This window comes from Halichoeres trimaculatus, unplaced genomic scaffold (genome assembly GCF_033239565.1).
Source record: "Halichoeres trimaculatus isolate MK-OKI-2021-1 unplaced genomic scaffold, fHalTri1.1 fHalTri1_scaffold_2, whole genome shotgun sequence".
NCBI classification, from domain to species: Eukaryota; Metazoa; Chordata; class Actinopteri; order Labriformes; family Labridae; genus Halichoeres; species Halichoeres trimaculatus.
Genome location: NW_027437180.1, coordinates 42,513,993 through 42,538,216, shown reverse-complemented (window position 1 = coordinate 42,538,216; position 24,224 = coordinate 42,513,993). Strand labels below are relative to the sequence as shown.

General features: G+C 40.8%; 3 protein-coding genes across 4 annotated transcripts in view; 2 read left to right on the top strand and 1 right to left on the bottom strand.

Annotated features, from left to right (window-relative positions):
* Window positions 1-621: 621 nt before the first annotated feature.
* Window positions 622-19,926, top strand: LOC141808606 (equilibrative nucleoside transporter 1-like). Of its 2 annotated transcripts, none has more exons than XM_074695284.1 (12): window positions 622-923; window positions 1,033-1,114; window positions 1,372-1,495; window positions 2,393-2,532; window positions 2,699-2,833; window positions 3,173-3,270; window positions 3,488-3,566; window positions 3,738-3,805; window positions 5,005-5,113; window positions 5,603-5,688; window positions 19,070-19,269; window positions 19,452-19,926. In XM_074695284.1, the coding sequence occupies exons 2-12, from the start codon at window positions 1,087-1,089 to the stop codon at window positions 19,561-19,563; spliced, it is 1,179 nt and encodes a 392-aa protein (XP_074551385.1). In that variant the 5' UTR covers window positions 622-923; window positions 1,033-1,086; the 3' UTR covers window positions 19,564-19,926. The 2 variants fall into 2 exon arrangements, with proteins under 2 accessions (XP_074551385.1, XP_074551377.1); XM_074695276.1 differs by having other exon boundaries at window positions 1,326-1,495.
* Window positions 19,927-20,629: 703 nt separating this feature from the next.
* On the top strand, window positions 20,630-22,181 carry LOC141784785 (acylphosphatase-2-like). The gene is made up of 4 exons (XM_074662656.1): window positions 20,630-20,762; window positions 20,926-20,942; window positions 21,125-21,234; window positions 21,876-22,181. The coding sequence occupies exons 1-4, from the start codon at window positions 20,651-20,653 to the stop codon at window positions 21,988-21,990; spliced, it is 354 nt and encodes a 117-aa protein (XP_074518757.1). The 5' UTR covers window positions 20,630-20,650; the 3' UTR covers window positions 21,991-22,181.
* A 1,896-nt stretch (window positions 22,182-24,077) lies between these two features.
* Window positions 24,078-24,224, bottom strand: part of LOC141810602 (reticulon-3-B-like) — a 3,630-nt gene continuing 3,483 nt past the window's right edge. Inside the window, exon 8 of the mRNA XM_074698300.1 lies at window positions 24,078-24,224. This exon is cut by the window's right edge and continues 22 nt beyond it. Within this exon, the coding sequence (XP_074554401.1) occupies window positions 24,198-24,224 (27 nt within the window). The 3' untranslated portion in view covers window positions 24,078-24,197.

Below are 24,224 nucleotides of genomic sequence, written 5' to 3'. Positions count from 1 at the left end.
GCTGTCTTGTGTTCAGGTCCGTTTTTATCTGAGAAGTTTTTTTTTCATTAGTTACATGAGGTTAAAAACGAGGCTTTACGTCACGTTTAACGATGATTAACAGCTGACGTTCTCGTGTATTTTTTCGGGGATTGTAAAATATGTCAGGAGGTAGAGTCAGGAAGAGACTAGACTCTCAAAAGAAATAAATAATCTTTTTTTTGGTCACCTGACTCCACTCAGATTCCACTCTGGCTGCCACTGGCAGCGTCAAATAATCCTGGTCCAGAACCAACGCTGGACCAGAACTGAACAAAACCCAGATTTCCCTGAAGTGGGGAATGACAGTATTTTTCTTACTCTGTAAAACATTCAACAAAGATGCTTTTCTTTGTCTCATGCACTGCAAGGTTGTGCTCTGCTGTTATCACATCACCATTTACAAAGAAACAAAGTCCACTGAACTACCTGATATCAGGGTCCACAGGTCAAAGGTCACTGCACCGCAGAATGAAGAACTGATTCTGCTGAAGCTGCAGAAGTACGAGAGACAGACGAGCTGGAGACGAACAAAGAGAGACAAAAGAGGATTTAAAGAAACGTGACTAAAGAAAACAGGAAGAACCAAACTGACTGAAGCCAACGGCAGAGAGAAGACGAAGTTTGACTTTAAAGAATCACCAAAAAAAGACTGAAGCCGAGGACTGAGCCCAGCTGTTACCCAGAGACTGACACAGAAACACATCTGAGCTGGAGAAACCGAGACTTTAACACAAAGACGCTGAAGCAGCAGAAAGAACTCTGACAGATGTGGAAAATATCTGGAAAACACTGAGAGGTCAGAAAGAGAACTTCAGGAGAACACAGAGAAAACTTTTAGAGAATAAACGAGAAGCAGACTCAGGTTTCTCTGGGAAAATGGAAATCAAACCTCCTAAAGACAAGTGAGTAAAACATAAATTAACCTAACTCTTCTGTTACTGATAAACACAGCACAGTGTGTTTTCTGCTTTTCAAAATAAAAGTCTTTGTATGTGGATGTGTTGTATGAAGGTGTTTCGGCGTCTGGTTGATCTTCTTCATGCTCGGTTTGGGCACTCTGCTTCCATGGAACTTCTTCATGACTGCAACTGTGGTATGACATCACTTCCTGTTTCTCCAAGAAGTCATGTGTCTCCCTCTTTAATCTGAGTTAAACTGGTGTTTACAGGTGGAGTCTTTTAAAAAGTCATTTAAGAAATTTGAGGCTGAATTCACTCACAGTTCATGTTCAGCTTCCAAACACAAACAGGAAATGAGTCTTAGTCTGAGGAAACTCATCACACATCAACGTGTTTGTGTCTCAGTACTTCACCAGTCGTCTTAAAGACTCCTCATTGGTCGATCCCTCAGCCAATGAGACAACAGCGGGGGAACCTCGCAGCGTTCTGGAGGCGAAATTCAACAACGTGATGACGCTGTGCGCCATGCTGCCCCTGCTCCTCTTCACCTGCCTCAACTCTTTCCTGCACTCACTGTGAGTCCTCCAAGCACCAACAAAGAAGAGTCCGTGGACATTTCAAACTTCTGCTGCTTTCTCTCTTAAAGGAACAGAACACTTATAGAAAAAGAACTCTGCTCTTAAAGAAACAGTGTTTTTACACATTCAGGGTATTTTTGGTTTTGTTCTAGAAACTGCTCCTCTCAGTAACTTTGACACTTTGACCCTCATCTTCTGACTCTCCTCTTCCTCTGACCCTTTTCCTTCTCCAACCTTTTCTTGTTTTCAACTCTCCTCTTCCTCTGACCCTTCTCTTCCTCTGACCCTTTTCTTTCTCTGACCCTACTCTAACTCTGACCTGTCTCTCCCTCTGACCCCTCTTGTTCTGACCCTCCTCTAACTCTGACACACCTCCTCCTACTCCAACCCTCATCTTCCTCTGACCCTTCTCTTTCTCTAACCCTCATCTTCCTCTGACCCTTCTCTTTCTCTAATCCTCATCTTCCTCTAACCCTTCTCTTTCTCTAACCCTCATCTTCCTCTGACCATCTCTTTCTCGAACCCTTCTCTTACTCTGACCCACCTTTTACTCCAACCCTCCTCTTCCTCTAATCCTTCTCTTTTTCTGACCCTCCTCTTATCTGACCTCCTCATCCTCTGACCCTCCTCTTTCTCTAACCCTCCTCCTCCTCTGACCCTTCTCATTTATAACCCTCCTCCTCTACTGACCCTTCTGTTTCTCTGACTCCTCTTCCTCTGACCCTCTTCTTCCTCTAACCCTCCTTCTCTTTTGACCCTCCTCTTCTTCTGACCCTTCTCCACCTCTGATCCTCCTCTTCCTCCGACCCTCCTCCTTCTCCGACCCTCCTCCTCCTCTGATTCTCCTCATCCTTTGACCCTCCTCCTTCTCCTCTGACCCTCCTCCTCTCTCAGAGTCTCTCAGCGTCTGCGGGTGATGGGCAGTCTCTTCATTATCATGTCCGTCTTCACCGTCACCGCCGTCCTGGTCAAAGTTCCTCTGGAGCCGCTTCCTTTCTTCATCGTTACCATGGTGAAGATCGTCATCATCAACTGTGAGCCTGTTTGTGTTTCCTGTTTGAAGGTTTCGTTGTTGATTAGAGTTTGTTTACAGATTTCAGGATGAGGTCTCTGAGCTCTTTGATCATTATTTACATTTTCTTTGTTGTTGTTTTTGTTGTTGTTGTTGTTGTCATTGTCTGAGGATGTGTTTGTTTACAGCCTTCGGGGCGGTGCTTCAGGGCTCTCTGTTCGGGATGGCTGGGACGCTGCCGACCTCGTACACCACTCCCATCATGAGCGGTCAAGGACTCGCTGGAACCTTCGCAGCTTTCGCCATGATCTGCGCCATCACAAGTCTGATCACTTCCTCGTAAATAAGTCATCAATGAATAAATCAATAAATAATTCAAAAATCATGAATCACTTTTTCACGGATCATCAGTCACTTCTTCATCTGAACTGATAATTGACCAATAACTGTCAGAACACTGACCTTAAAAAAAGAATCAAGTCGACGATGAATCCTGATTCTGATTCTTTCTCTTATCCTTCCTTCCTTTATCCAAGCTTTCTTTTGTCCTTTTTTATTCATCCTACCTTCATTTTGTCCTGACTACATTTTGTCCTTCCTTCCTTTTATCCTACCTTTCTCCTATTCTACCTTAATGCTGTCCTTCCTTCCTTGTCCTCTAGGTGGCTCAGAGATTCAGGATGCTGCATTTGGTTATTTCATCACTGCCTGTTTTGTTATATTTCTCTCCATCCTGTCCTACATCCTGCTGCCTAAACTGGTAATAATTACACGCACACACACACACACACACACACACGCACACACACACGCACACACACACACACACACACACACGCACACACGCACACACACACACACACACACACACACACACACACACACACACACTATGTGTATGTTTTAATGTATAAATAATTATGCTTGGACAGCTCATAAATAAATGAATTTAACTTGAATGTGTTTTTCTGTCTCAGGAGTTTTTCCAGTTTCATCAGGATAAAAACAGGAAACAGACGTTGGACAAAGAGAACTCTGTGACTCTGATGGAGAAAGGTAAAAGTTGCTCTGACACACTCCTGGAAAGCTTCACCTCTTAAACGCTTCGGTCTGTTTGGAGTCCATATGCTAGTTTCACTGGTTTCTTTAGCGCTAACTTCTCAGATTTCTCCTATGAAGCTCAAGGTTTTTGCCAACATCATCAATTTAATGTCATCCCTTCTTTAGAAGCTGCTGCTGAACACACGGCTCAAAACAATCATCAGGAAATCTCCATGATGAAAATCTTTAAAAAGGTAAGAAAACAAAAACCTGAGGACTTTCATCAGTCAGGTGATGAAGAGTCCAAAAACAAACAGCATTCACTGAAAGACAGGACAAGAAAAACCAAGATCCTCAGAGACGACCTGGATCAAGAAAGTTACCAAAGAGCCTCCTGTAGATAGAGGTTATAGACGGAGGTCATTGAATAAGGTTATAGATGGGTTACAGTCCGAGGTCATAGAGAGGGTGATAGACTAAGGTCATAGACAGAGGTCATATACAGAGGTTATAGACTGGTCATGGAGGTCAATGATGAAGGTTTATAGACAGGCTATAGACAGAGGTTCTAAACAGAGGTTATAGACAGAGGTCATAGACTGTGGATAAAGACAGAGGTCATAGACAGAGGTTATAGATTGAGGTCATAGAGCGGTTATAGACTAAGGTCATAGACAGAGGTTATAGACAGAGGTTTAAAGACTGAGGTTATAAACAGACACTTGAGACAAAGGGTCAAAGATAGAGGTTTTAGACTAAGGCTATAGATCTAGGTTTTGGATAGAGGTTATACACAGAGGTTATAGAGACTGGGTATAGATTTAGGTCCTAGACTTTGGTTATATATTGTGTTTATAGACTGAGGTTGCAGGCTGAGGTTATAGCCTTAGGCCATAGCTAGAGGTGATTGACTGATTATTTTGACTTTGGTTATAGATAGATGTTATAGACAGATGGTTTGGGATATTAACTTGCATTAAAGCAAAAAAATTGAATGTGTAACATCAAAGACCTTTTATCTATTTTGTTGTCCCTTCACTGACTGTTTTAAAACTAGTTCCTGACGTCAATTTGAAAATGAGCAGAAACATTTTATAAAATTTACATTTTATCAACTCACAGTCCCAGCATTAGTTCATTTAGATGAAGGTGGATGTGAGAAAGAAAGGAGGAGGACTTACATAGAGATGACTGAAGATCTAATTGGCAAATGTAAAATGCTTAAACAAAAGAAACTCTTTTCTTATCCCGTGCAAAACACTCAGTAACTCAGATGATACACACTGGGTAATGCGCAGTAGGACAGGTAAAACAAGCAGGCACAGGTGTGTTATTAAAGGAGGGAAGAAACATCATCACAAAGGACAGAAACCACAGGACAGAACCCCGGACCTCCTGTTTTTATTCTAATACATTCAAACAAATGATCCTCCTTTTGACCTTTGACCCTTAGATCTGGACGCTGGCTCTGTCCGTGTGTTTCACCTTCACCGTCACCATAGGGACGTTTCCGGCCATCACTGCGGACACCAGGTCCACGCTGTCTGACAGGGGCTCCTGGGGTAAGACCACGCCAAAACTTCCTGTTCCTCTTTCCTCTATGGTAGAGCCTCTCAGACCTGTGTCAGAGAAATGTTGGAGAAATGAGCCGAGAATCCCTGAGGGAAAATAAAACGTGTTAAGATAAGGTTTTTGTTTCTTAAATAAAGGTGAAGTTGGATTTAATCTGCTGAGTGAATGAATCTAAACACTGACCATGTGAGTGTGTTAATCAGCTGATGTCAGATCAGCTGTTGATCATTAACCTGCTGACTGACAGTTCATGACTCAATAACAGAGAAACGTGACCAACCCATCAAAACGTGCTTCTTCATCAATAGCTTTTAGTTTTGGGTTAATCAGTTCCTTAATGTTTATCAATCATCATGATAGGTAATTCATTGATCATTGTTATTGGTTAATGATTGATAATAATAAGTTCTTCCAGATGGATCTCTGATCGTTAATGATTACAACCTCCTCTTAATGATTCGCTGATTGCTTCTTCACAGATCAATACTTCATTCCTGTCAGCTGCTTCCTGCTCTTCAACCTGTGTGACTGGAGTGGGCGGAGCTTAACAGCCATCTGTATGTGGGTGAGTGAAATGACGACCCAATCAACAGCCACCTGTCTGTCTCTACCTGTTTGTCTTTACATGTCTGTCTCTACCTGTCCGTCTCTACCTGTTTGTCTTTACCTGTCTGTCTCTACCTGTCTGTCTCTGCCTGTTTGTCTTTACCTGTCTGTCTCTACCTGTTTGTCTTTACATGTCTGTCTCTACCTGTCCGTCTCAACATGTCTGTCTCTACCTGTCTGTCTCTACCTGTTTGTCTTTACCTGTCTGTCTCTACCTGTCTGTCTCTGCCTGTTTGTCTTTACCTGTCTGTCTCTGCCTGGCTGTCTCTACCTGTCTGTCTCTACCTGTTTGTCTTTACATGTCTGTCTCTGCCTGTTTGTCTTTACATGTCTGTCTCTGCCTGTCTTTCTCTACATGTCTGTCTCTTCCTGTCTGTCTCTACCTGTTTGTCTCTACCTGTCTGTCTCTACCTGTCTGTTTCTACCTGTCTGTCTCTACCTGTTTGTCTTTACATGTCTGTCTCTGCCTGTCTGTCTCTACCTGTTTGTCGTTACATGTCTGTCTTTAACTGTTTGTCTTTACCTGTCTGTCTCTGCCTGTCTTTCTCTACCTGTCTGTCTCTACCTGTTTGTCTTTACATGTCTGTCTCTACCTGTCTGTCTCTACCTGTCTGTCTCTACCTGTTTGTCTTTACATGTCTGTCTCTACCTGTTTGTCTTTACCTGTCTGTCTCTGCCTGTCTTTCTCTACCTGTCTGTCTCTGCCTGTCTGTCTCTGCCTGTCTTTCCTTACCTGTTTGTCTTTACATGTCTGTCTCTATCTGTTTGTCTCTACCTGTTTGTCTTTACCTGTCTGTCTCTACCTGTTTGTCTCTACCTGTTTGTCTTTACCTGTCTGTCTCTATCTGTTTGTCTCTACCTGTCTGTCTCTACCTGTTTGTCTTTACATGTCTGTCTCTACCTGTCTGTCTCTACCTGTCTGTCTCTACCTGTTTGTCTCTACCTGTTTGTCTTTACCTGTCTGTCTCTACCTGTTTGTCTCTACCTGTTTGTCTTTACATGTCTGTCTCTACATGTCTGTCTCTACCTGTCTGTCTCTACCTGTCTGTCTCTACCTGTTTGTCTCTACCTGTCTGTCTCTATCTGTTTGTCTCTACCTGTTTGTCTTTACCTGTCTGTCTCTACATGTTTGTCTCTACCTGTTTGTCTTTACATGTCTGTCTCTACATGTCTGTCTCTACCTGTCTGTCTCTACCTGTCTGTCTCTACCTGTTTGTCTCTACCTGTCTGTCTCTATCTGTTTGTCTCTACCTGTTTGTCTTTACCTGTCTGTCTCTATCTGTATGTCTCTGCCTGTCTTTCTCTACATGTCTGTCTCTACATGTCTGTCTCTACCTGTCTGTCTCTACCTGTTTGTCTTTACATGTCTGTCTCTACCTGTCTGTCTCTACCTGTTTGTCTGTCTCTACCTGCCTGTCTCTACCTGTTTGTCTTTACATTCTGTCTCTACATGTCTGTCTCTGCCTGTCTTTCTCTACCTGTTGGTCTTTACATGTCTGTCTCTACCTGTTTGTCTTTACCTGTTTGTCTTTACCTGTCTTTCTCTATCTGTTTGTCTCTACCTGTTTGTCTCTACCTGTCTGTCTCTATCTGTTTGTCTCTACCTGTTTGTCTTTACATGTCTGTCTCAATCTGTTTGTCTCTACCTGTTTGTCTTAACCTGTCTGTCTCTATCTGTTTGTCTCTACCTGTCTGTCTCTTTCTGTTTGTCTCTACCTGTTTGTCTTTACCTGTCTGTCTCTATCTGTTTGTCTTTACCTGTTTGTCTCTACCTGTCTGTCTCTACCTATCTGTCTCTATCTGTTTGTCTCTACCTGTTTGTCTTAACCTGTCTGTCTCTGCCTGTCTGTCTCTACCTGTTTGTCTCTACCTGTCTGTCTCTACCTGTTTGTCTTTACCTGTTTGTCTTTACCTGTATGTCTCTGCCTGTCAGTCTCTACCTGTTTGTCTCTACCTGTCTGTCTCTACCTATCTGTCTCTACCTGTTTGTCTCTACCTGTCTGTCCCTTCCTGTCTGTCTCTACCTGTTTGTCTTTGCATGTCTGTCTCTACATGTCTGTCTCTACCTGTCTGTTTCTACCTGCCTGTCTCTACCTGTCTGTCTCTATCTGTTTGTCTCTACCTGTTTGTCTTTACCTGTCTGTCTCTACCTGTCTGTCTCTGAATGTCTGTCTCTACATGTCTGTCTCTACCTGTCTCTACCTGTCTGTCTCGGAATGTCTGTCTCTACCTGTCTGTCTCTACCTGTCTCTACCTGTCTGTCTCTGAATGTCTGTCTCTACATGTCTGTCTCTAAATGTCTGTTTCTACCTGTCTCTACCTGTCTGTCTCTGAATGTCTGTCTCTACATGTCTGTCCCTTCATGTCTGTCTCTACATGTCTGTCTCTACCTGTCTGTTTCTAAATGTCTGTCTCTACCTGTCTGTCTCTTCCTTTAAGTCTCTACCTGTCTGTTTCTACCTGTCTCTACCTGTCTGTCTCTGAATGTCTGTCTCTACCTGTTTGTCTCTACATGTCTGTCTCTACCTGTCTGTTTCTAAATGTCCGTCTCTACCTGTCTGTCTCTTCCTGTAAGTCTCTACCTGTCTGTCTCTACCTGTCTCTACCTGTCTGTCTTACAGTTTTTCTCGATTGTTTACACACAATTTTCGGTGCCTGAGACACGATGACCACAACAAATAACCAATGCACCAACTCCATTAACAAATCTGCTAAACTATAAACACAATTCCTGCTTTACACTCAGACTGCAGATCTACAACACACTTTTTTTCAAAACAACACACACGATTCTCTGAGTTTTGGCACAATTTCCATGAAGTAAACTTCTTGTTTTCACAAAATACACAATGCCACTCAAAACAGTCAAATTACAGTTTTCCTCGATTGTTTACACACATTTTCTGAAAGGATGCCTCATATTCTCAGAACTCTACACATAAATCAAAAAATCACTCACACATTTCTCAAAACCCCTCAATTCTCCTTCAAAATGAAACTTTACATCCAAAACAGTGTTTATTCTTCTCAAAATGGTGTTTTGTCTCCAAATGACACACACAAACCACTATATGAAAAAACATTTATATGAACCAGTTGAACACTGATGTGTTCAGTGTAAAACACTCTGATTACATGATATTCATCATGACTCGGGCCTTTTGGTTCAGTGTGACACTTCTTGCAAAATATTTCAGATTTTTTTTTTTTTCTGACTCAGAAGACAAAATGGCCGCTGATGTTCCTTCCCCTTCTGTGTCTTTTTGTGAGGCTGAATCTAACCTCATCAATAAAGACAAACTGGTGCTCCACTGCAGCCACCTCTAGCTCAAGGACTCTCTGAAACACACAGGATAATATCAGAAATAGACATGGAGTGGTCACTATTGTGAAATACATTCATTATGATTCCAAAACTAAAACATGTATAATATTTACAGTTTTCAGGGTATGCATCAGTTACAGGATTGTAGAGGACTTACTTGCACATAGTTATATCACAGTTCTTTGACTCTGTCTGAATTGCGTTCAAAGGGAACTCTGTAGACTTGTTTCATCTTCAGTGAATTTCTTCACAAGACACGGTCCAGATCTCATCAGAGATTATGATTTCAATGTTGGCATCCGCTGTTCCAAAACAGAGAAACTCACCTGTTGCCCTTTTATGCTAAAGCTCTGATTGCTAATTGTAAAATTGTGTGACAGGTGTTTATTCATGTAATGAGTCAGTGTGTATGATAGGAATATTAATTTTACTGTTTTGAGTGGCATTGTGTTCTTTGTGAAAAAAAAAGTTTACTTCATGAAAATTGTGCCAAAACTCAGAGAATCGTGTGAAGTGTTCTGAAAAAAGTGTGTTGAAGATCTGCAGTCTGAGTGTGAAGCAGGAATTATGTTTATAGTTTAGCAGACTTGGTTCATGGAGTTGGTGCATTGGTTATTTGTTGTGGTGTATAGTGTGTTGATGTAGAGTGTGTTGATGTAGAGTGTGTTGATGTTGAGTGTGTTGATGTAGAGTGTGTTGATGTAGAGAGTGTTGATGTAGAGTGTGTTGATGTAGAGTGTGTTGATGCAGTGTGTGTTGATGTAAGGTGTGTTGATGTAGAGTGTGTTGATGCAGTGTGTGTTGATGCAGTGTGTGTTGATGCAGTGTGTGTTGATGTAAGGTGTGTTGATGTAGGGTGTGTTGATGCAGTGTGTGTTGATGTAGAGTGTGTTGATGTAGAGTGTGTGATGTAGAGTGTGTTGATGTAGAGTGTGTTGATGCAGTGTGTGTTGATGTAGAGTGTGTTGATGTAGAGTGGGTTGATGTAGAGTGTGTTGATGCAGTGTGTGTTGATGTAAGGTGTGTTGATGTAGAGTGTGTTGATGTAGAGTGTGCTGATGCAGTGTGTGTTGATGTAGAGTATGTGATGTAGAGTGTGTTGATGTAGAGTGTGTTGATGTAGAGTGTGTTGATGCAGTGTGTGTTGATGTAGAGTGTGTTGATGTAGAGTGTGTTGATGTAGAGTGTGTTGATGCAGTGTGTGTTGATGTAAGGTGTGTTGATGTAGAGTGTGTTGATGTAGTGTGTGTTGATGTAGAGTGTGTTGATGTAGAGTGCGTTGATGTAGAGTGTGTTGATGTAGAGTGTGTTGATGCAGTGTGTGTTGATGTAGAGTGTGTTGATGTAGAGTGTGTTGATGTAGAGTGTGTTGATGTAGAGTGTGTTGATGCAGTGTGTGTTGATGCAGTGTGTGTTGATGTAGAGTGTGTTGATGTTGAGTGTGTTGATGTAGAGTGTGTTGATGTAAAGTGTGTTGATGTAGAGTGTGTTGATGTTGAGTGTGTTGATGTAGAGTGTGTTGATGTAAAGTGTGTTGATGTAGAGTGTGTTGATGTTGAGTGTGTTGATGTAGAGTGTGTTGATGCAGTGTGTGTTGATGTAGAGTTTGTTGATGTAGAGTGTGTTGATGTAGAGTGTGTTGATGCAGTGTGTGTTGATGTAAGGTGTGTTGATGTAGAGTGTGTTGATGCAGTGTGTGTTGATGTAGAGTGTGTTGATGTAGAGTGTGTCGATGTAGAGTGTGTTGATGCAGTGTGTGTTGATGTAGAGTGTGTTGATTTAGAGTGTGTTGATGTAGAGTGTGTTGATGTAGAGTGTGTTGATGCAGTGTGTGTTGATGCAGTGTGTGTTGATGTAGAGTGTGTTGATGTTGAGTGTGTTGATGTAGAGTGTGTTGATGTTGAGTGTGTTGATGTAGAGTGTGTTGATGCAGTGTGTGTTGATGTAGAGTGTGTTGATGTAGTGTGTGTTGATGTAGAGTGTGTTGATGTAGAGTGTGTTGATGTAGTGTGTTGATGTTGAGTGTGTTGATGTAGAGTGTGTTGATGTAGAGTTTCTTGATGTAGAGTGTGTTGATGTAGAGTGTGTTGATGTAGAGTGTGTGTTGATGTAGAGTGTTGATGTAGAGTGTGTTGATGTAGAGTGTGTTGATGTAGAGTGTGTTGATGAAGAGTGTGTTGATGTAGAGTGTGTTGATGTAGTGTGTGTTGATGTAGAGTGTGTTGATGTAGTGTGTGTTGATGTAGAGTGTTGATGTAGAGTGTGTTGATGTAGAGTATGTCATGTAAAGTACTTTGATGTAGAGTGTGTTGAAGTAGAGTGTGTTGATGTAGAGTGTGTTGATGTAGAGTGTGTTGATGTAGAGTGTGTTGATGTAGTGTGTGTTGATGTAGAGTGTTGATGTAGGGTGTGTTGATGTAGAGTGTGTTGATGTAGAGTGTGTTGATGAAGAGTGTGTTGATGTAGAGTGTGTTGATGTAGAGTGTGTTGATGCAGAGTGTGTTGATGTTGAGTGTGTTGATGTAAGTTGTGTTGATGTAGAGTGTGTTGTTGTAGTGTGTTGATGCAGTGTGTATTGATGTGGAGTGCTTTGATGCAGTATGTGTTGATGTAGAGTGTGTTGATGTAGAGTGTGTTGATGTAGAGTATGTGATGTAGAGTACGTTGATGTAGAGTGTGTTGATGTAGAGTGTGTTGATGTAGAGTGTGTTGATGTAGAGTGTGTTGATTCAGTGTGTGTTGTTGTAGAGTGCGTTGATGCAGTGTGTATTGATGTAGAGTGTGTTGATGTAGAGTGTGTTGATGTAGAGTGTGTTGATGTAGAGTGTGTTGATGTAGAGTGTGTTGATGTAGAGTTTTGATGTAGAGTGTGTTGATGTAGAGTGTGTTGATGTAGAGTGTTGATGTAGAGTGTTGATGTAGAGTGTGTTGATGTAGAGTGTGTTGATGAAGTGTGTGTTGATGAAGTATGTGTTGATGTAGAGTGTATTGATGTAGAGTGTGTTGATGTAGAGTGTTGATGTAGAGTGTGTTGATGTAGAGTGTGTTGATGCAGTGTGTGTTGATGTAGAGTGTGTTGATGTAGAGTGTGTTGATGTAGAGTGTGTTGATGTAGAGTTTTGATGTAAAGTGTGTTGATGTAGAGTGTGTTGATGCAGAGTGTGTTGATGTAGAGTGTGTTAATGTAGAGTGTGTTGATGTAGAGTGTGTTGATGTAGTGTGTTGATGCACAGTGTGTTGATGTAGAGTGTGTTAATGTAGAGTGTGTTGATGTAGAGTGTGTTGATGTAGTGTGTTGATGCACAGTGTGTTGATGTAGAGTGTGTTGATGCAGAGTGTGTTGATGTAGAGTGTGTTAATGTAGAGTGTGTTGATGTAGAGTGTGTTGATGTAGTGTGTGTTGATGTAGAGTGTTGATGTAGAGTGTGTTGATGTAGAGTGTGTTGATGCAGAGTGTGTTGATGTAGAGTGTGTTAATGTAGAGTGTGTTGATGTAGAGTGTGTTGATGTAGTGTGTATTGATGTGGAGTGTTTTGATGCAGTGTGAGTTGATGTAGAGTGTGTTGATGTAAAGTGTGTTGATGTAGAGTATGTGATGTAGAGTACGTTGATGTAGAGTGTGTTGATGTAGAGTGTGTTGATGTAGAGTGTGTTGATGTAGAGTTTTGATGTAAAGTGTGTTGATGTAGAGTGTGTTGATGTAGAGTGTGTTGATGTAGAGTGTTGATGTAGAGTGTGTTGATGTTGAGTGTGTTGATGTAGAGTGTGTTGATGTAGAGTGTGTTGATGTAGAGTGTGTTGATGTAGAGTGTGTTGATGTAGTGTGTGTTGATTCAGGATGTGTTGATGTAGAGTGTGTTGATGTAGAGTGTGTTGATGTAGAGTGTGTTGATGCAGTGTGTGTTGATGTAGAGTGTGTTGATGTAGAGTGTGTTGATGTACAGTTTTGATGTTAAGTGTGTTGATGGAGAGTGTGTTGATGTAGAGTGTGTTGATGTCGAGTGTGTTGATGTAGTGTGTGTTGATTCAGTATGTGTTGATGTAGAGTGTGTTGATGTAGAGTGTGTTGATGTAGTGTGTGTTGATGTAGAGTGTGTTGATGTAGTGTGTGTTGATGTAGAGTGTGTTGATGTAGTGTGTGTTGATGTAGAGTGTGTTGATGTAGAGTGTGTTATTGCTGTGTGTGTTGATGCAGTGTGTGTTGATGTAGAGTGTGTTATTGTTGTGTGTGTTGATGTAGTGTGTGTTGATGTAGAGTGTGTTGATGTAGAGTGTTTTGATGTAGAGTGTGTTGATGCAGTGTGTGTTGATGTAGAGTGTGTTGATGTAGTGTGTTGATGTAGTGTGTGTTGATGTAGAGTGTGTTGATGTTGAGTGTGTTGATGTAGAGTGTGTTGATGTAAAGTGTGTTGATGTAGAGTGTGTTGATGTAGAGTGTGTTGATGCAGTGTGTGTTGATGTAAGGTGTGTTGATGTAGAGTGTGTTGATGCAGTGTGTGTTGATGTAGAGTGTGTTGATGTAGAGTGTGTTGATGCAGTGTGTGTTGATGTAGAGTGTGTTGATGTAGTGTGTTGATGTAGTGTGTGCTGATGTAGAGTGTGTTGATGTTGAGTGTGTTGATGTAGAGTGTGTTGATGTAAAGTGTGTTAATGTAGAGTGTGTTGATGTAGAGTGTATTGATGTAGAGTGTGTTGATGTAGTGTGTGATGTAGTGTGTGTTGATGTAGAGTGTGTTGATGTTGAGTGTGTTGATGTAGAGTGTGTTGATGTAGAGTTTGTTGATGTAGAGTGTGTTGATGTAGAGTGTGTTGATGTAGTGTGTGTTGATGTAGAGTGTTGATGTAGAGTGTGTTGATGTAGAGTGTGTTGATGTAGAGTGTGTTGATGAAGAGTGTGTTGATGTAGAGTGTGTTGATGTAGAGTGTGTTGATGCAGAGTGTGTTGATGTTGAGTGTGTTGATGTAGAGTGTGTTGATGTAGAGTGTGTTGATGTAGAGTGTGTTGATGTAGAATGTGTTGATGTAGTGTGTGTTGATGTAGAGTGTGTTGATGTAGTGTGTGTTGATGTAGAGTATGTGATGTAAAGTTTGTTGATGTAGAGTGTGTTGATGTAGAGTGTGTTGATGTAGAGTGTGTTGATGTAGAGTGTGTTGATGTAGTGTGTGTTGATGTAGAGTGTTGATGTAGAGTGTGTTGATGTAGTGTGTGTTGATGTAGAGTGTGTTGATGAAGAGTGTGTTGATGTAGAGTGTGTTGATGTAGAGTGTGTTGATGTAGAGTGTGTTGATGTTGAGTGTGTTGATGCAGTGTGTGTTGATGTAGAGTGTGTTGATGTAGAGTGTGTTGATGTAGACTATGTGATGTAGAGTACGTTGATGTAGAGTGTGTTGATGTAGAGTGTGTTGATGTAGAGTGTGTTGATGTAGAGTGTGTTGATTCAGTGTGTGTTGTTGTAGAGTGCGTTGATGTAGAGTTTGTTGATGTAGAGTGTGTTGATGTAGAGTGTGTTGATGTAGAGTGTGTTGATGTAGAGTGTTGATGTAGAGTGTGTTGATATAGAGTGTGTTGATGAAGTGTGTGTTGATTCAGTATGTGTTGATTTAGAGTGTGTTGATGTAGAGTGTGTTGATGTAGAGTGTGTTGATGCAGTGTGTGTTGATGTAGAGTGTGTTGATGTAGAGTGTGTTGATGTAGAGTGTGTTGATGTAGAGTTTTGATGTAAAGTGTGTTGATGTAGAGTGTGTTGATGCACAGTGTGTTGATGTAGAGTGTGTTAATGTAGAGTGTGTTGATGTATAGTGTGTTGATGTAGAGTTTTGATGTAAAGTGTGTTGATGTAGAGTGTGTTGATGTAGTGTGTGTTGATGCAGTGTGTATTGATGTGGAGTGTTTTGATGCAGTGTGTGTTGATGTAGAGTGTGTTGATGTAGAGTGTGTTGATGTAGAGTGTGTTGATGCAGAGTGTGTTGATGTAGAGTGTGTTAATGTAGAGGGTGTTGATGTAGAGTGTGTTGATGTAGTGTGTATTGATGTGGATTGTATTGATGCAGTGTGAGTTGATGTAGAGTGTGTTGATGTAGAGTGTGTTGATGTCGAGTATGTGATGTAGAGTACGTTGATGTAGAGTGTGTTGTTGTAGAGTATGTGATGTAGAGTACGTGATGTAGAGTACGTTGATGTAGTGTGTATTGATGTAGAGTGTGTTGATTTAGAGTGTGTTGATGTAGAGTGTTGATGTAGAGTGTGTTGATGTAGAGTGTGTTGATGAAAAGTGTGTTGATGTAGTGTGTGTTGCTGTAGAGTGTGTTGATGTAGAGTGTTGATGTAGAGTGTGTTGATGTAGAGTGTGTTGATGTAGAGTGTGTTGATGTAGTGTGTGTTGATTCAGAATGTGTTGATGTAGAGTGTGTTGATGTAGAGTGTGTTGATGTGGAGTGTTTTGATGCAGTGTGTGTTGATGTAGAGTGTGTTGATGTAGAGTGTGTTGATGTAGAGTGTGTTGATGTACAGTTTTGATGTAAAGTGTGTTGATGTAGAGAGTGGTGATGTTGAGTGTGTTAATGTCGAGTGTGTTGATGTAGTGTGTGTTGATTCAGTATGTGTTGATGTAGAGTGTGTTGATGTAGAGTGTGTTGATGTAGTGTGTGTTGATGTAGAGTGTGTTGATGTAGTGTGTGTTGATGTAGAGTGTGTTGATGTAGAGTGTGTTGATGCAGTGTGTGTTGATGTAGTGTGTGTTGATGCAGTGTGTGTTGATGTTGAGTGTGTTGATGTAGAGTGTGTTGATGTAGATTGTGTTGATGTAGAGTGTGTTGATGTAGACTGTGTTGATGTAGACTGTGTTGACGTAGAGTGTGTTGATGTAGTGTGTGTTGATGCCGTGTGTGTTGATGTTGAGTTTGTTGATGTAGAGTGTGTTGATGTAGAGTGTGTTGATGTAGAGTGTGTTGATGTAGTGTGTGTTGATGTAGAGTGTTGATGTAGGGTGTGTTGATGTAGAGTGTGTTGATGTCGAGTGTGTTGATGAAGAGTGTGTTGATGTAGAGTGTGTTGATGTAGAGTGTGTTGATGTAGAGTGTGTTGATGTTGAGTGTGTTGATGTAGAGTGTGTTGATGTAGAGTGTATTGATGTGGAGTGTTTTGATGCAGTGTGTGTTGATGTAGAGTGTGTTGATGTAGAGTGTGTTGATGTAGAGTATGTGATGTAGAGTATGTTGATGTAGAGTGTGTTGATGTAGAGTGTGTTGATGTAGAGTGTGTTGATGTAGAGTGTGTTGATTCAGTGTGTGTTGATGTAGAGTTTGTTGATGTAGAGTGTGTTGATGTAGAGTTTGTTGATGTAGAGTGTGTTGATGTAGAGTGTGTTGATGTAGAGTGTGTTGATGTAGAGTGTTGATGTAGAGTGTGTTGATATAGAGTGTGTTGATGAAGTGTGTGTTGATTCAGTATGTGTTGATTTAGAGTGTGTTGATGTAGAGTGTGTTGATGTAGAGTGTGTTGATGCAGTGTGTGTTGATGTAGAGTGTGTTGATGTAGAGTGTGTTGATGTAGAGTGTGTTGATGTAGAGTTTTGATGTAAAGTGTGTTGATGTAGAGTGTGTTGATGCACAGTGTGTTGATGTAGAGTGTGTTAATGTAGAGTGTGTTGATGTATAGTGTGTTGATGTAGAGTTTTGATGTAAAGTGTGTTGATGTAGAGTGTGTTGATGTAGTGTGTGTTGATGCAGTGTGTATTGATGTGGAGTGTTTTGATGCAGTGTGTGTTGATGTAGAGTGTGTTGATGTAGAGTGTGTTGATGTAGAGTGTGTTGATGCAGAGTGTGTTGATGTAGAGTGTGTTAATGTAGAGGGTGTTGATGTAGAGTGTGTTGATGTAGTGTGTATTGATGTGGATTGTATTGATGCAGTGTGAGTTGATGTAGAGTGTGTTGATGTAGAGTGTGTTGATGTCGAGTATGTGATGTAGAGTACGTTGATGTAGAGTGTGTTGTTGTAGAGTATGTGATGTAGAGTACGTGATGTAGAGTACGTTGATGTAGTGTGTATTGATGTAGAGTGTGTTGATTTAGAGTGTGTTGATGTAGAGTGTTGATGTAGAGTGTGTTGATGTAGAGTGTGTTGATGAAAAGTGTGTTGATGTAGTGTGTGTTGCTGTAGAGTGTGTTGATGTAGAGTGTTGATGTAGAGTGTGTTGATGTAGAGTGTGTTGATGTAGAGTGTGTTGATGTAGTGTGTGTTGATTCAGAATGTGTTGATGTAGAGTGTGTTGATGTAGAGTGTGTTGATGTGGAGTGTTTTGATGCAGTGTGTGTTGATGTAGAGTGTGTTGATGTAGAGTGTGTTGATGTAGAGTGTGTTGATGTACAGTTTTGATGTAAAGTGTGTTGATGTAGAGAGTGGTGATGTTGAGTGTGTTAATGTCGAGTGTGTTGATGTAGTGTGTGTTGATTCAGTATGTGTTGATGTAGAGTGTGTTGATGTAGAGTGTGTTGATGTAGTGTGTGTTGATGTAGAGTGTGTTGATGTAGTGTGTGTTGATGTAGAGTGTGTTGATGTAGAGTGTGTTGATGCAGTGTGTGTTGATGTAGTGTGTGTTGATGCAGTGTGTGTTGATGTTGAGTGTGTTGATGTAGAGTGTGTTGATGTAGATTGTGTTGATGTAGAGTGTGTTGATGTAGACTGTGTTGATGTAGACTGTGTTGACGTAGAGTGTGTTGATGTAGTGTGTGTTGATGCCGTGTGTGTTGATGTTGAGTTTGTTGATGTAGAGTGTGTTGATGTAGATTGTGTTGATGTAGAGTGTGTTGATGTAGACTGTGTTGATGTAGAGTGTGTTGATGTAGAGTGTGTTGATGTAGAGTGTGTTTATGGAGGGTGTTGATGTAGAGAGTGTTGATGTAGAGTGTGTTGATGTAGAGTGTGTTGATGTAGAGTGTGTTATTGCAGTGTGTGTTGATGCAGTGTGTGTTGATGTCGAGTGTGTTGATGTAGAGTGTGATGATGCAGTGTGTGTTGATGTAGAGTGTGTTGCTGTAGATCGTGTTGATGCAGTGTGTGTTTATGTAGAGTGTTGATGTAGACTGTGTTGATGTAGTGTGTTGATGTAGAATGGTGATGTAGAGTGTGTTGATGTAGAGTGTTGATGTGGAGTGTTGATGTAGAGTTTGTTGATGTAGAGTGTGTTGATGTAGAGTGTTGATGCAGTGTGTGTTGATGTAGAGTGTTGATGTAGAGTTTTGATGTGGAGTGTTGATGTAGAGTTTGTTGATGTAGAGTGTGTTGATGTAGAGTGTTGATGCAGTGTGTGTTGATGTAGAGTGTGTTGATGTAGAGTGTTGATGTAGAGTGTGTTGATGTAGAGTGTGTTGATGTAGAGTGTGTTGATGTAGAGTGTGTTGATGTAGAGTGTGTTGATGTAGAGTGTTGATGTAGCGTGTGTTGATGTAGAGTGTTGATGTAGAGTGTGTTGATGTAGTGTGTGTTGATGTAGAGTGTTGATGTAGAGTGTGTTGATGTAGTGTGTGTTGATGTAGAGTGTGTTGATGTAGAGTGTGTTGATGTAGAGTGTGTTGATGTCGAGTGTGTTGATGTAGAGTGTGTTGATGTAGAGTGTTGATGTAGTGTTTGTTGATATAGAGTGTTGATGTAGAGTGTGTTGATGTAGAGTGTTGATGTAGAGTGTGTTGATGTAGAGTGTTGATGTAGCGTGTGTTGATGTAGAGTGTTGATGTAGAGTGTGTTGATGTAGTGTGTGTTGATGTAGAGTGTTGATGTAGAGTGTGTTGATGTAGTGTGTGTTGATGTAGAGTGTGTTGATGTAGAGTGTGTTGATGTAGAGTGTGTTGATGTAGTGTGTGTTGATGTAGAGTGTGTTGATGTAGTGTTTGTTGATATAGTGTGTTGATGTAGAGTGTTGATGTAGTGTTTGTTGATATAGAGTGTTGATGTAGAGTGTGTTGATGTAGAGTGTTGATGTAGTGTGTGTTGATGTTGAGTGTGTGTTTTGTTTTGCAGCCTCAGAAGGACAGTGTGTTGCTGCCGGTGTCTGTGCTGTGTCGTCTGGTCTTCATCCCTCTCTTCATGCTGTGTAACGTTCAGCCTCGTCTCCACCTGCCCGTCTTCTTCCAACACGACGCCTTCTTCATCGTGTTCATGATCCTCTTCGCCTTCAGCAATGGCTACCTGGCCAGCCTCTGCATGTGCTACGGCCCCAAGTGAGCACCCGGACACAAAACACACACCTGGACCCACACATACATCCAAAACACACACACACACACACACACACACACACACACACACACACACACACACACACACACACACACACACACACACACACACACACTCCTGGTTGTCCTCCTTCAGTTCTCCTAAAGAATAATCTGTCTTTCAGGAACGTTCTCCCACACGAAGCAGAGACGGCTGGAGCCATCATGGCCTTCTTCCTGTCTCTGGGTTTGGCTTTAGGAGCAGCTTCCTCCTTCATCTTCAGAGCACTGGTTTAACTGGGAACTACAGGGGTTGGACTGGTTTAACTGGGGACTACAGATGTGGTTTACTTTGATGAATATTGAACAGTGTATAAATAAATCTATTTATAAACCCTTCATGACCGAGTGTTTCAAAACTGCAGTTCCTGGAATGTCCACTGGAGGCCATGTGCAGAAACAGCAGAAACCAAGTTCACAGCCATTCAAAAAACTGATCTTTACAACAGGAAAACACGTTTACAGCGTAGTTCAGAACAGGATTTCAGTCTGAATTAATAATTTCTCTGTCAGACACGCTAACTGAAACTACTTCCTGTTTAAACAGATTATGTTTTTAACGGTAGGTGTGGAATCAATTTATTTATTTCAGGGAAATGTGATGAGAACACCATGAAACATACCTCATCAGTCTGTTCCAGATTTCTTCACAAATTTAATCTGTTCTTAATTGTTTAACTTGCTGCTCAAACATTAGGTAAAGCATTTTTTTTACTCTATATTGAAATATGTTGAACTGAGTAAAACTTGATTAGTTTGTCTCTACCGCTAAGAATATCATTTATGATGGTTATTGAACTAGTGCTGTTAAACAACTGTCAGGCAGACATATATATATATATATATATATATATATATATATATATATATATATATATATATATATATATATATATATATATATATATATATATATATATAATGAAATGTATTTATTAATTTTATGCATTAAAGAGTAAAAAAGTAATCTTAAAGATTTCATATCCCACATGTTTTAAAAGTGAAAGTTCAAGTTTTCAGAGCAGAAGCTCTTTTTCCACTTTGTACTTCTTTTATTTTTAAAAGTATGGACAGGAAGTTCTTTTGGTTTTCATATACACGATGGACTACAAAAGTACATTTATATGCTGAGCATTTTTTTATTCGATGCTCTTATTCTGAGAGGCAGGGGCTTTTATTTTTAAAGCTCCTGCTGCAGTTAGACCAGTGCTCTTATTTTGGCGTGAGTGTCAGATTTCTGATATAAAAATAAACTCACTTGTGCAGAGTTCAGTTCAAGGCGGACTGACAGATGAGTGTGCAGCTAAATTTAAGGCGGGCTGACATGTTTCTGTCCGTGTTTATTTCCTCTCTGCTTTTATTTTGTCTCTTCAAAGTCGTCATGTCTGAAAACAAACTGACCTCAGTGGACTTTGAGATCTTTGGGAACGTGCAGGGTAGGTCAAGTTGTGTGTGCAGGGTGGGGGGGCTGTGTGTGTCTGTGTGTGATTTACCCAGACAGTGTTTTTAGTTTTTAAATGTACTCTTGTAAAATGCACTAAACGTTTTGTAAATGTTTGTTTGTGTCTGAAACATTAACGAGGAGTTTGTCTGTTTCAGGAGTTTGCTTCAGAATGGTGAGTTAAATATTTCACCTTCCTCCGTCACCTCACTGTGAGTGCTCACCTGGACAGGTGCACGTATGGATGAAAGACGGAACAATGAAAAAATAGATGATGAATGGATGATGTATGAACTGATGGATGAAGGGATGCAGGGCTGAACAGATGGATGAATGAACGATGTTGATCTGTCTCAGTACACAGAGGATGAGGGTCGCTCTCTGGGTCTGAGCGGTTGGGTGAAGAACACCAGACAAGGAACCGTCATCGGTCAAATCCAGGGACCGGCAGACCGAATCAATGACATGTGAGTCCAAAACAACTAATCAGAGAGCTCCACCCATACAAACCAACCATCTGAGCTTAACCCTGTTTAGGGGGACCAGATCCCTGTTTTCACGAGGTGGTCCAGTACGGATCAGCAAGGTTTGGTACGGGTTGGGTCAGTCAAGGCAATGCTGATAGCCGAACCAGTTACATAATAGCGTGACACCATAACAGGGCAACACGGTGTACCAGGCTAATAAATACAACAAAGAAGAAAAATGCTACACAGCAAACAAAGAGCAACGAAGAAGACATCTAGCAATTTGTCTTCTTCGTGATCGTCATGTGTCTCTTTGTTACAAAGAACAATCAGAAGACTGTGACCCGCCTGGAGAAATACAGCAGCCACTGTCACACAGGAAGTGACCATTCTTTCCACCAATCAACAGACTGCAGTGTTTCTAGCTCCACCTTCTGGGGTCGGATCGGTTTAGTCTGGCACCCCAACAGAAGGGAACCAGAAAGTGGGACGGTACAAGTCGGAAATGCCACAGAATGCTGAGATGAACTGACCTGAACCCCTTGGTGGAAACATGGCTTTGGTCACACCTATCAGAACCTTGATCTGGTCTCACCTGGTCTTGGTCTGATGCGTATTCTCTTCATGTGTTTTTGTTCCAGGAAACACTGGCTGAAGAACGTTGGCAGTCCGAGCTCCCGGATCGACAAAGCGGTCTTCTCAAACGAAAGGGACATTCCTAAACTAGAGCTCCATGGTTTTTCCACTCGCTACTGAGCATGCTCAGTGGCGCCAAAGTCCAGTCAGTTGATCAGCATGTGAGACGTTAATTTGAGTATACGTTACATAAATCTCGATTGGATTAATCCAGGTCACTCCACCTAATCCTGAAACCTGTAAAAACCTCATCAGCTGAAAATCACCATCTCAAGTCAAACACCTCCAGGTCAGCCAATAAAAACCGTCTGTTCGTCGCCTGATCAATCTGATCTCACCTGCCTGCTACCTGTTGGTCTCTCTGTGTTTTCATGTCAGTGTTGGTTTAAACAGATAATTCTGACTTAGTCTCTTCAATAACACACCATTTAGTTTAGTCACATTAAAGTTATCTGAAACTTTTTAGTCTTAGTTTAGTTTGAGTCAACCACAAATCATAAGAGGTTAAGTCTTAGTCTCGTCTCAAATCTTTCAGTCTTAGTCTAGTTTTAGTTGTTTAAATACCATAAGAGTTTTAGCCTCAGTCTAGGTTTAGTGGACTCTATACTATTACAGTTTTAGTCTAAGTCAAGTCTTAAGTCCTTTAGTCTTAGTCTAGTTTGAGTGGACTAAACACCATAAGAGTTTTAGTCTTAGTCTAGTTTGAGTGGACTTTATACCATGAGAGCTTGTGTCTTTGTCTTTTCTCAAATCTTTTAGTCTTAGTCTAGTTTTAGTGGACTAAATACTATAAGAGTTTTAGTCTTAGTCTAGTTTGAGTGGACTAAATACCATAAGGGTGCTGGTCTCAGTCTACATGATTTTGGTTTTGGATGAATTTTGATTAAGTGTTTATTTAGTTTTTGTCAATGAATATTTTTTTCATTGTCTTTTCATCAAGATAAACACTGATTCATGTCATGAGATCATGGTTGTCAGTGTGAATCTTGGGGCTCTTTTTCAGTCGTTGTTGTTGTGTGTTAGCTAACAAGTTGTCAGCTGTAAACTAAATTTGCTTTAACCCTCTAAATCCCAAACGTTTTTTGCTTCTGTCACATTTTTACTCACTGTGGTCTCATTTTTCTCAGTAAAGTGAAGAGCAGCACCTCTATAGATTCAGAACAACCATGGCTATAGGCTGGTGTAACAATTATGTCTTTATGTAGTGTAACAAAATCTAAAAGCTGTAATTCATTAGAAAAAAAAAAAGAAATTAAAATATCATTTCTCTGATTTTCTGAACCAGGGCTGAAGACAGATGTAACTCAACAATGTCTCAGCAACATAACCGAACCAGAATGCAAGAAACTATTTTCAAAAAAGGTGGAAATTTAATATCTACTCAAAAACAATGAAAACTGTGAATAACCACATACAAAACACTTTATTCAAGTCTTGGATCAAAGAAGAGTTGAAGTATTTTCATTTTTACGAGCTCTGAACACACAAACTGTTGCTGGTTGGTGCAGAGCAGCCCCAAGCTGAAACATAAAACCAGGAAGATGGAAGCAAATTTTAAAGAATATTTTAAATTAAAAAATTGGACATGTATCAATCATTCAGGAATTATTTAAAGCAGTACAGAGTAAAGAATTATTTGATTTTTACAGAATTGAGCTAGAGCAAACAGTTCATTTTCTGAAGATTTCTAATAAGGACATGAATAAACTGGATGATAATGGCAGTCTTCACAGAATCATCCTCCTTTCACGCCGGTTTTCGGTATGTTGCTGATGTCACGTGTGATACATTCAGGGACCGTCGGAAACTTGAGAATTTTACGATAACGCCACTTTTTACTGCCTTTGGGACATCGTTAAGGCCACTCAGGTGAAATCTCCTGGTTTCCTGCTGAGTCCTTTTGTCCACTGGGGGGCGGGGCGCCACATCCTGTCCACAGGTGAGCCGGTCTCAGTCAGGATCAGAAGGTAGCGTTCACACTGCTTGTTCTTCAAAAGGACTAACGGTTAGTAAATGCCAGACATTTGGAAATAAATGCATTATGGGCCCGGGGGCAAGCCTGGGATCCAGAGGGTTAAACGATCAATAAAGTTCTCTGATCCAAGTGTTTTAATAAACATGATCAGTTCTGGAGCAGGAAGTGGACGCAGGATAATAAAAACAGACAAATTTCTCAAGATTATTGTTTTATTTTGTAAGACCTTCACAAAGAAATCAGCTGGTGAATCACTGACAAACAGACCAATCAGAGGAGGAGGCGGAGCCACTCCGTCCGAAGATCGGGTGTCATCAGAAGTAGGGGGTGGAGCTACAGTGTTTGCAGGTGTTCACTCTGACTTAGCTCTTTTTACCGC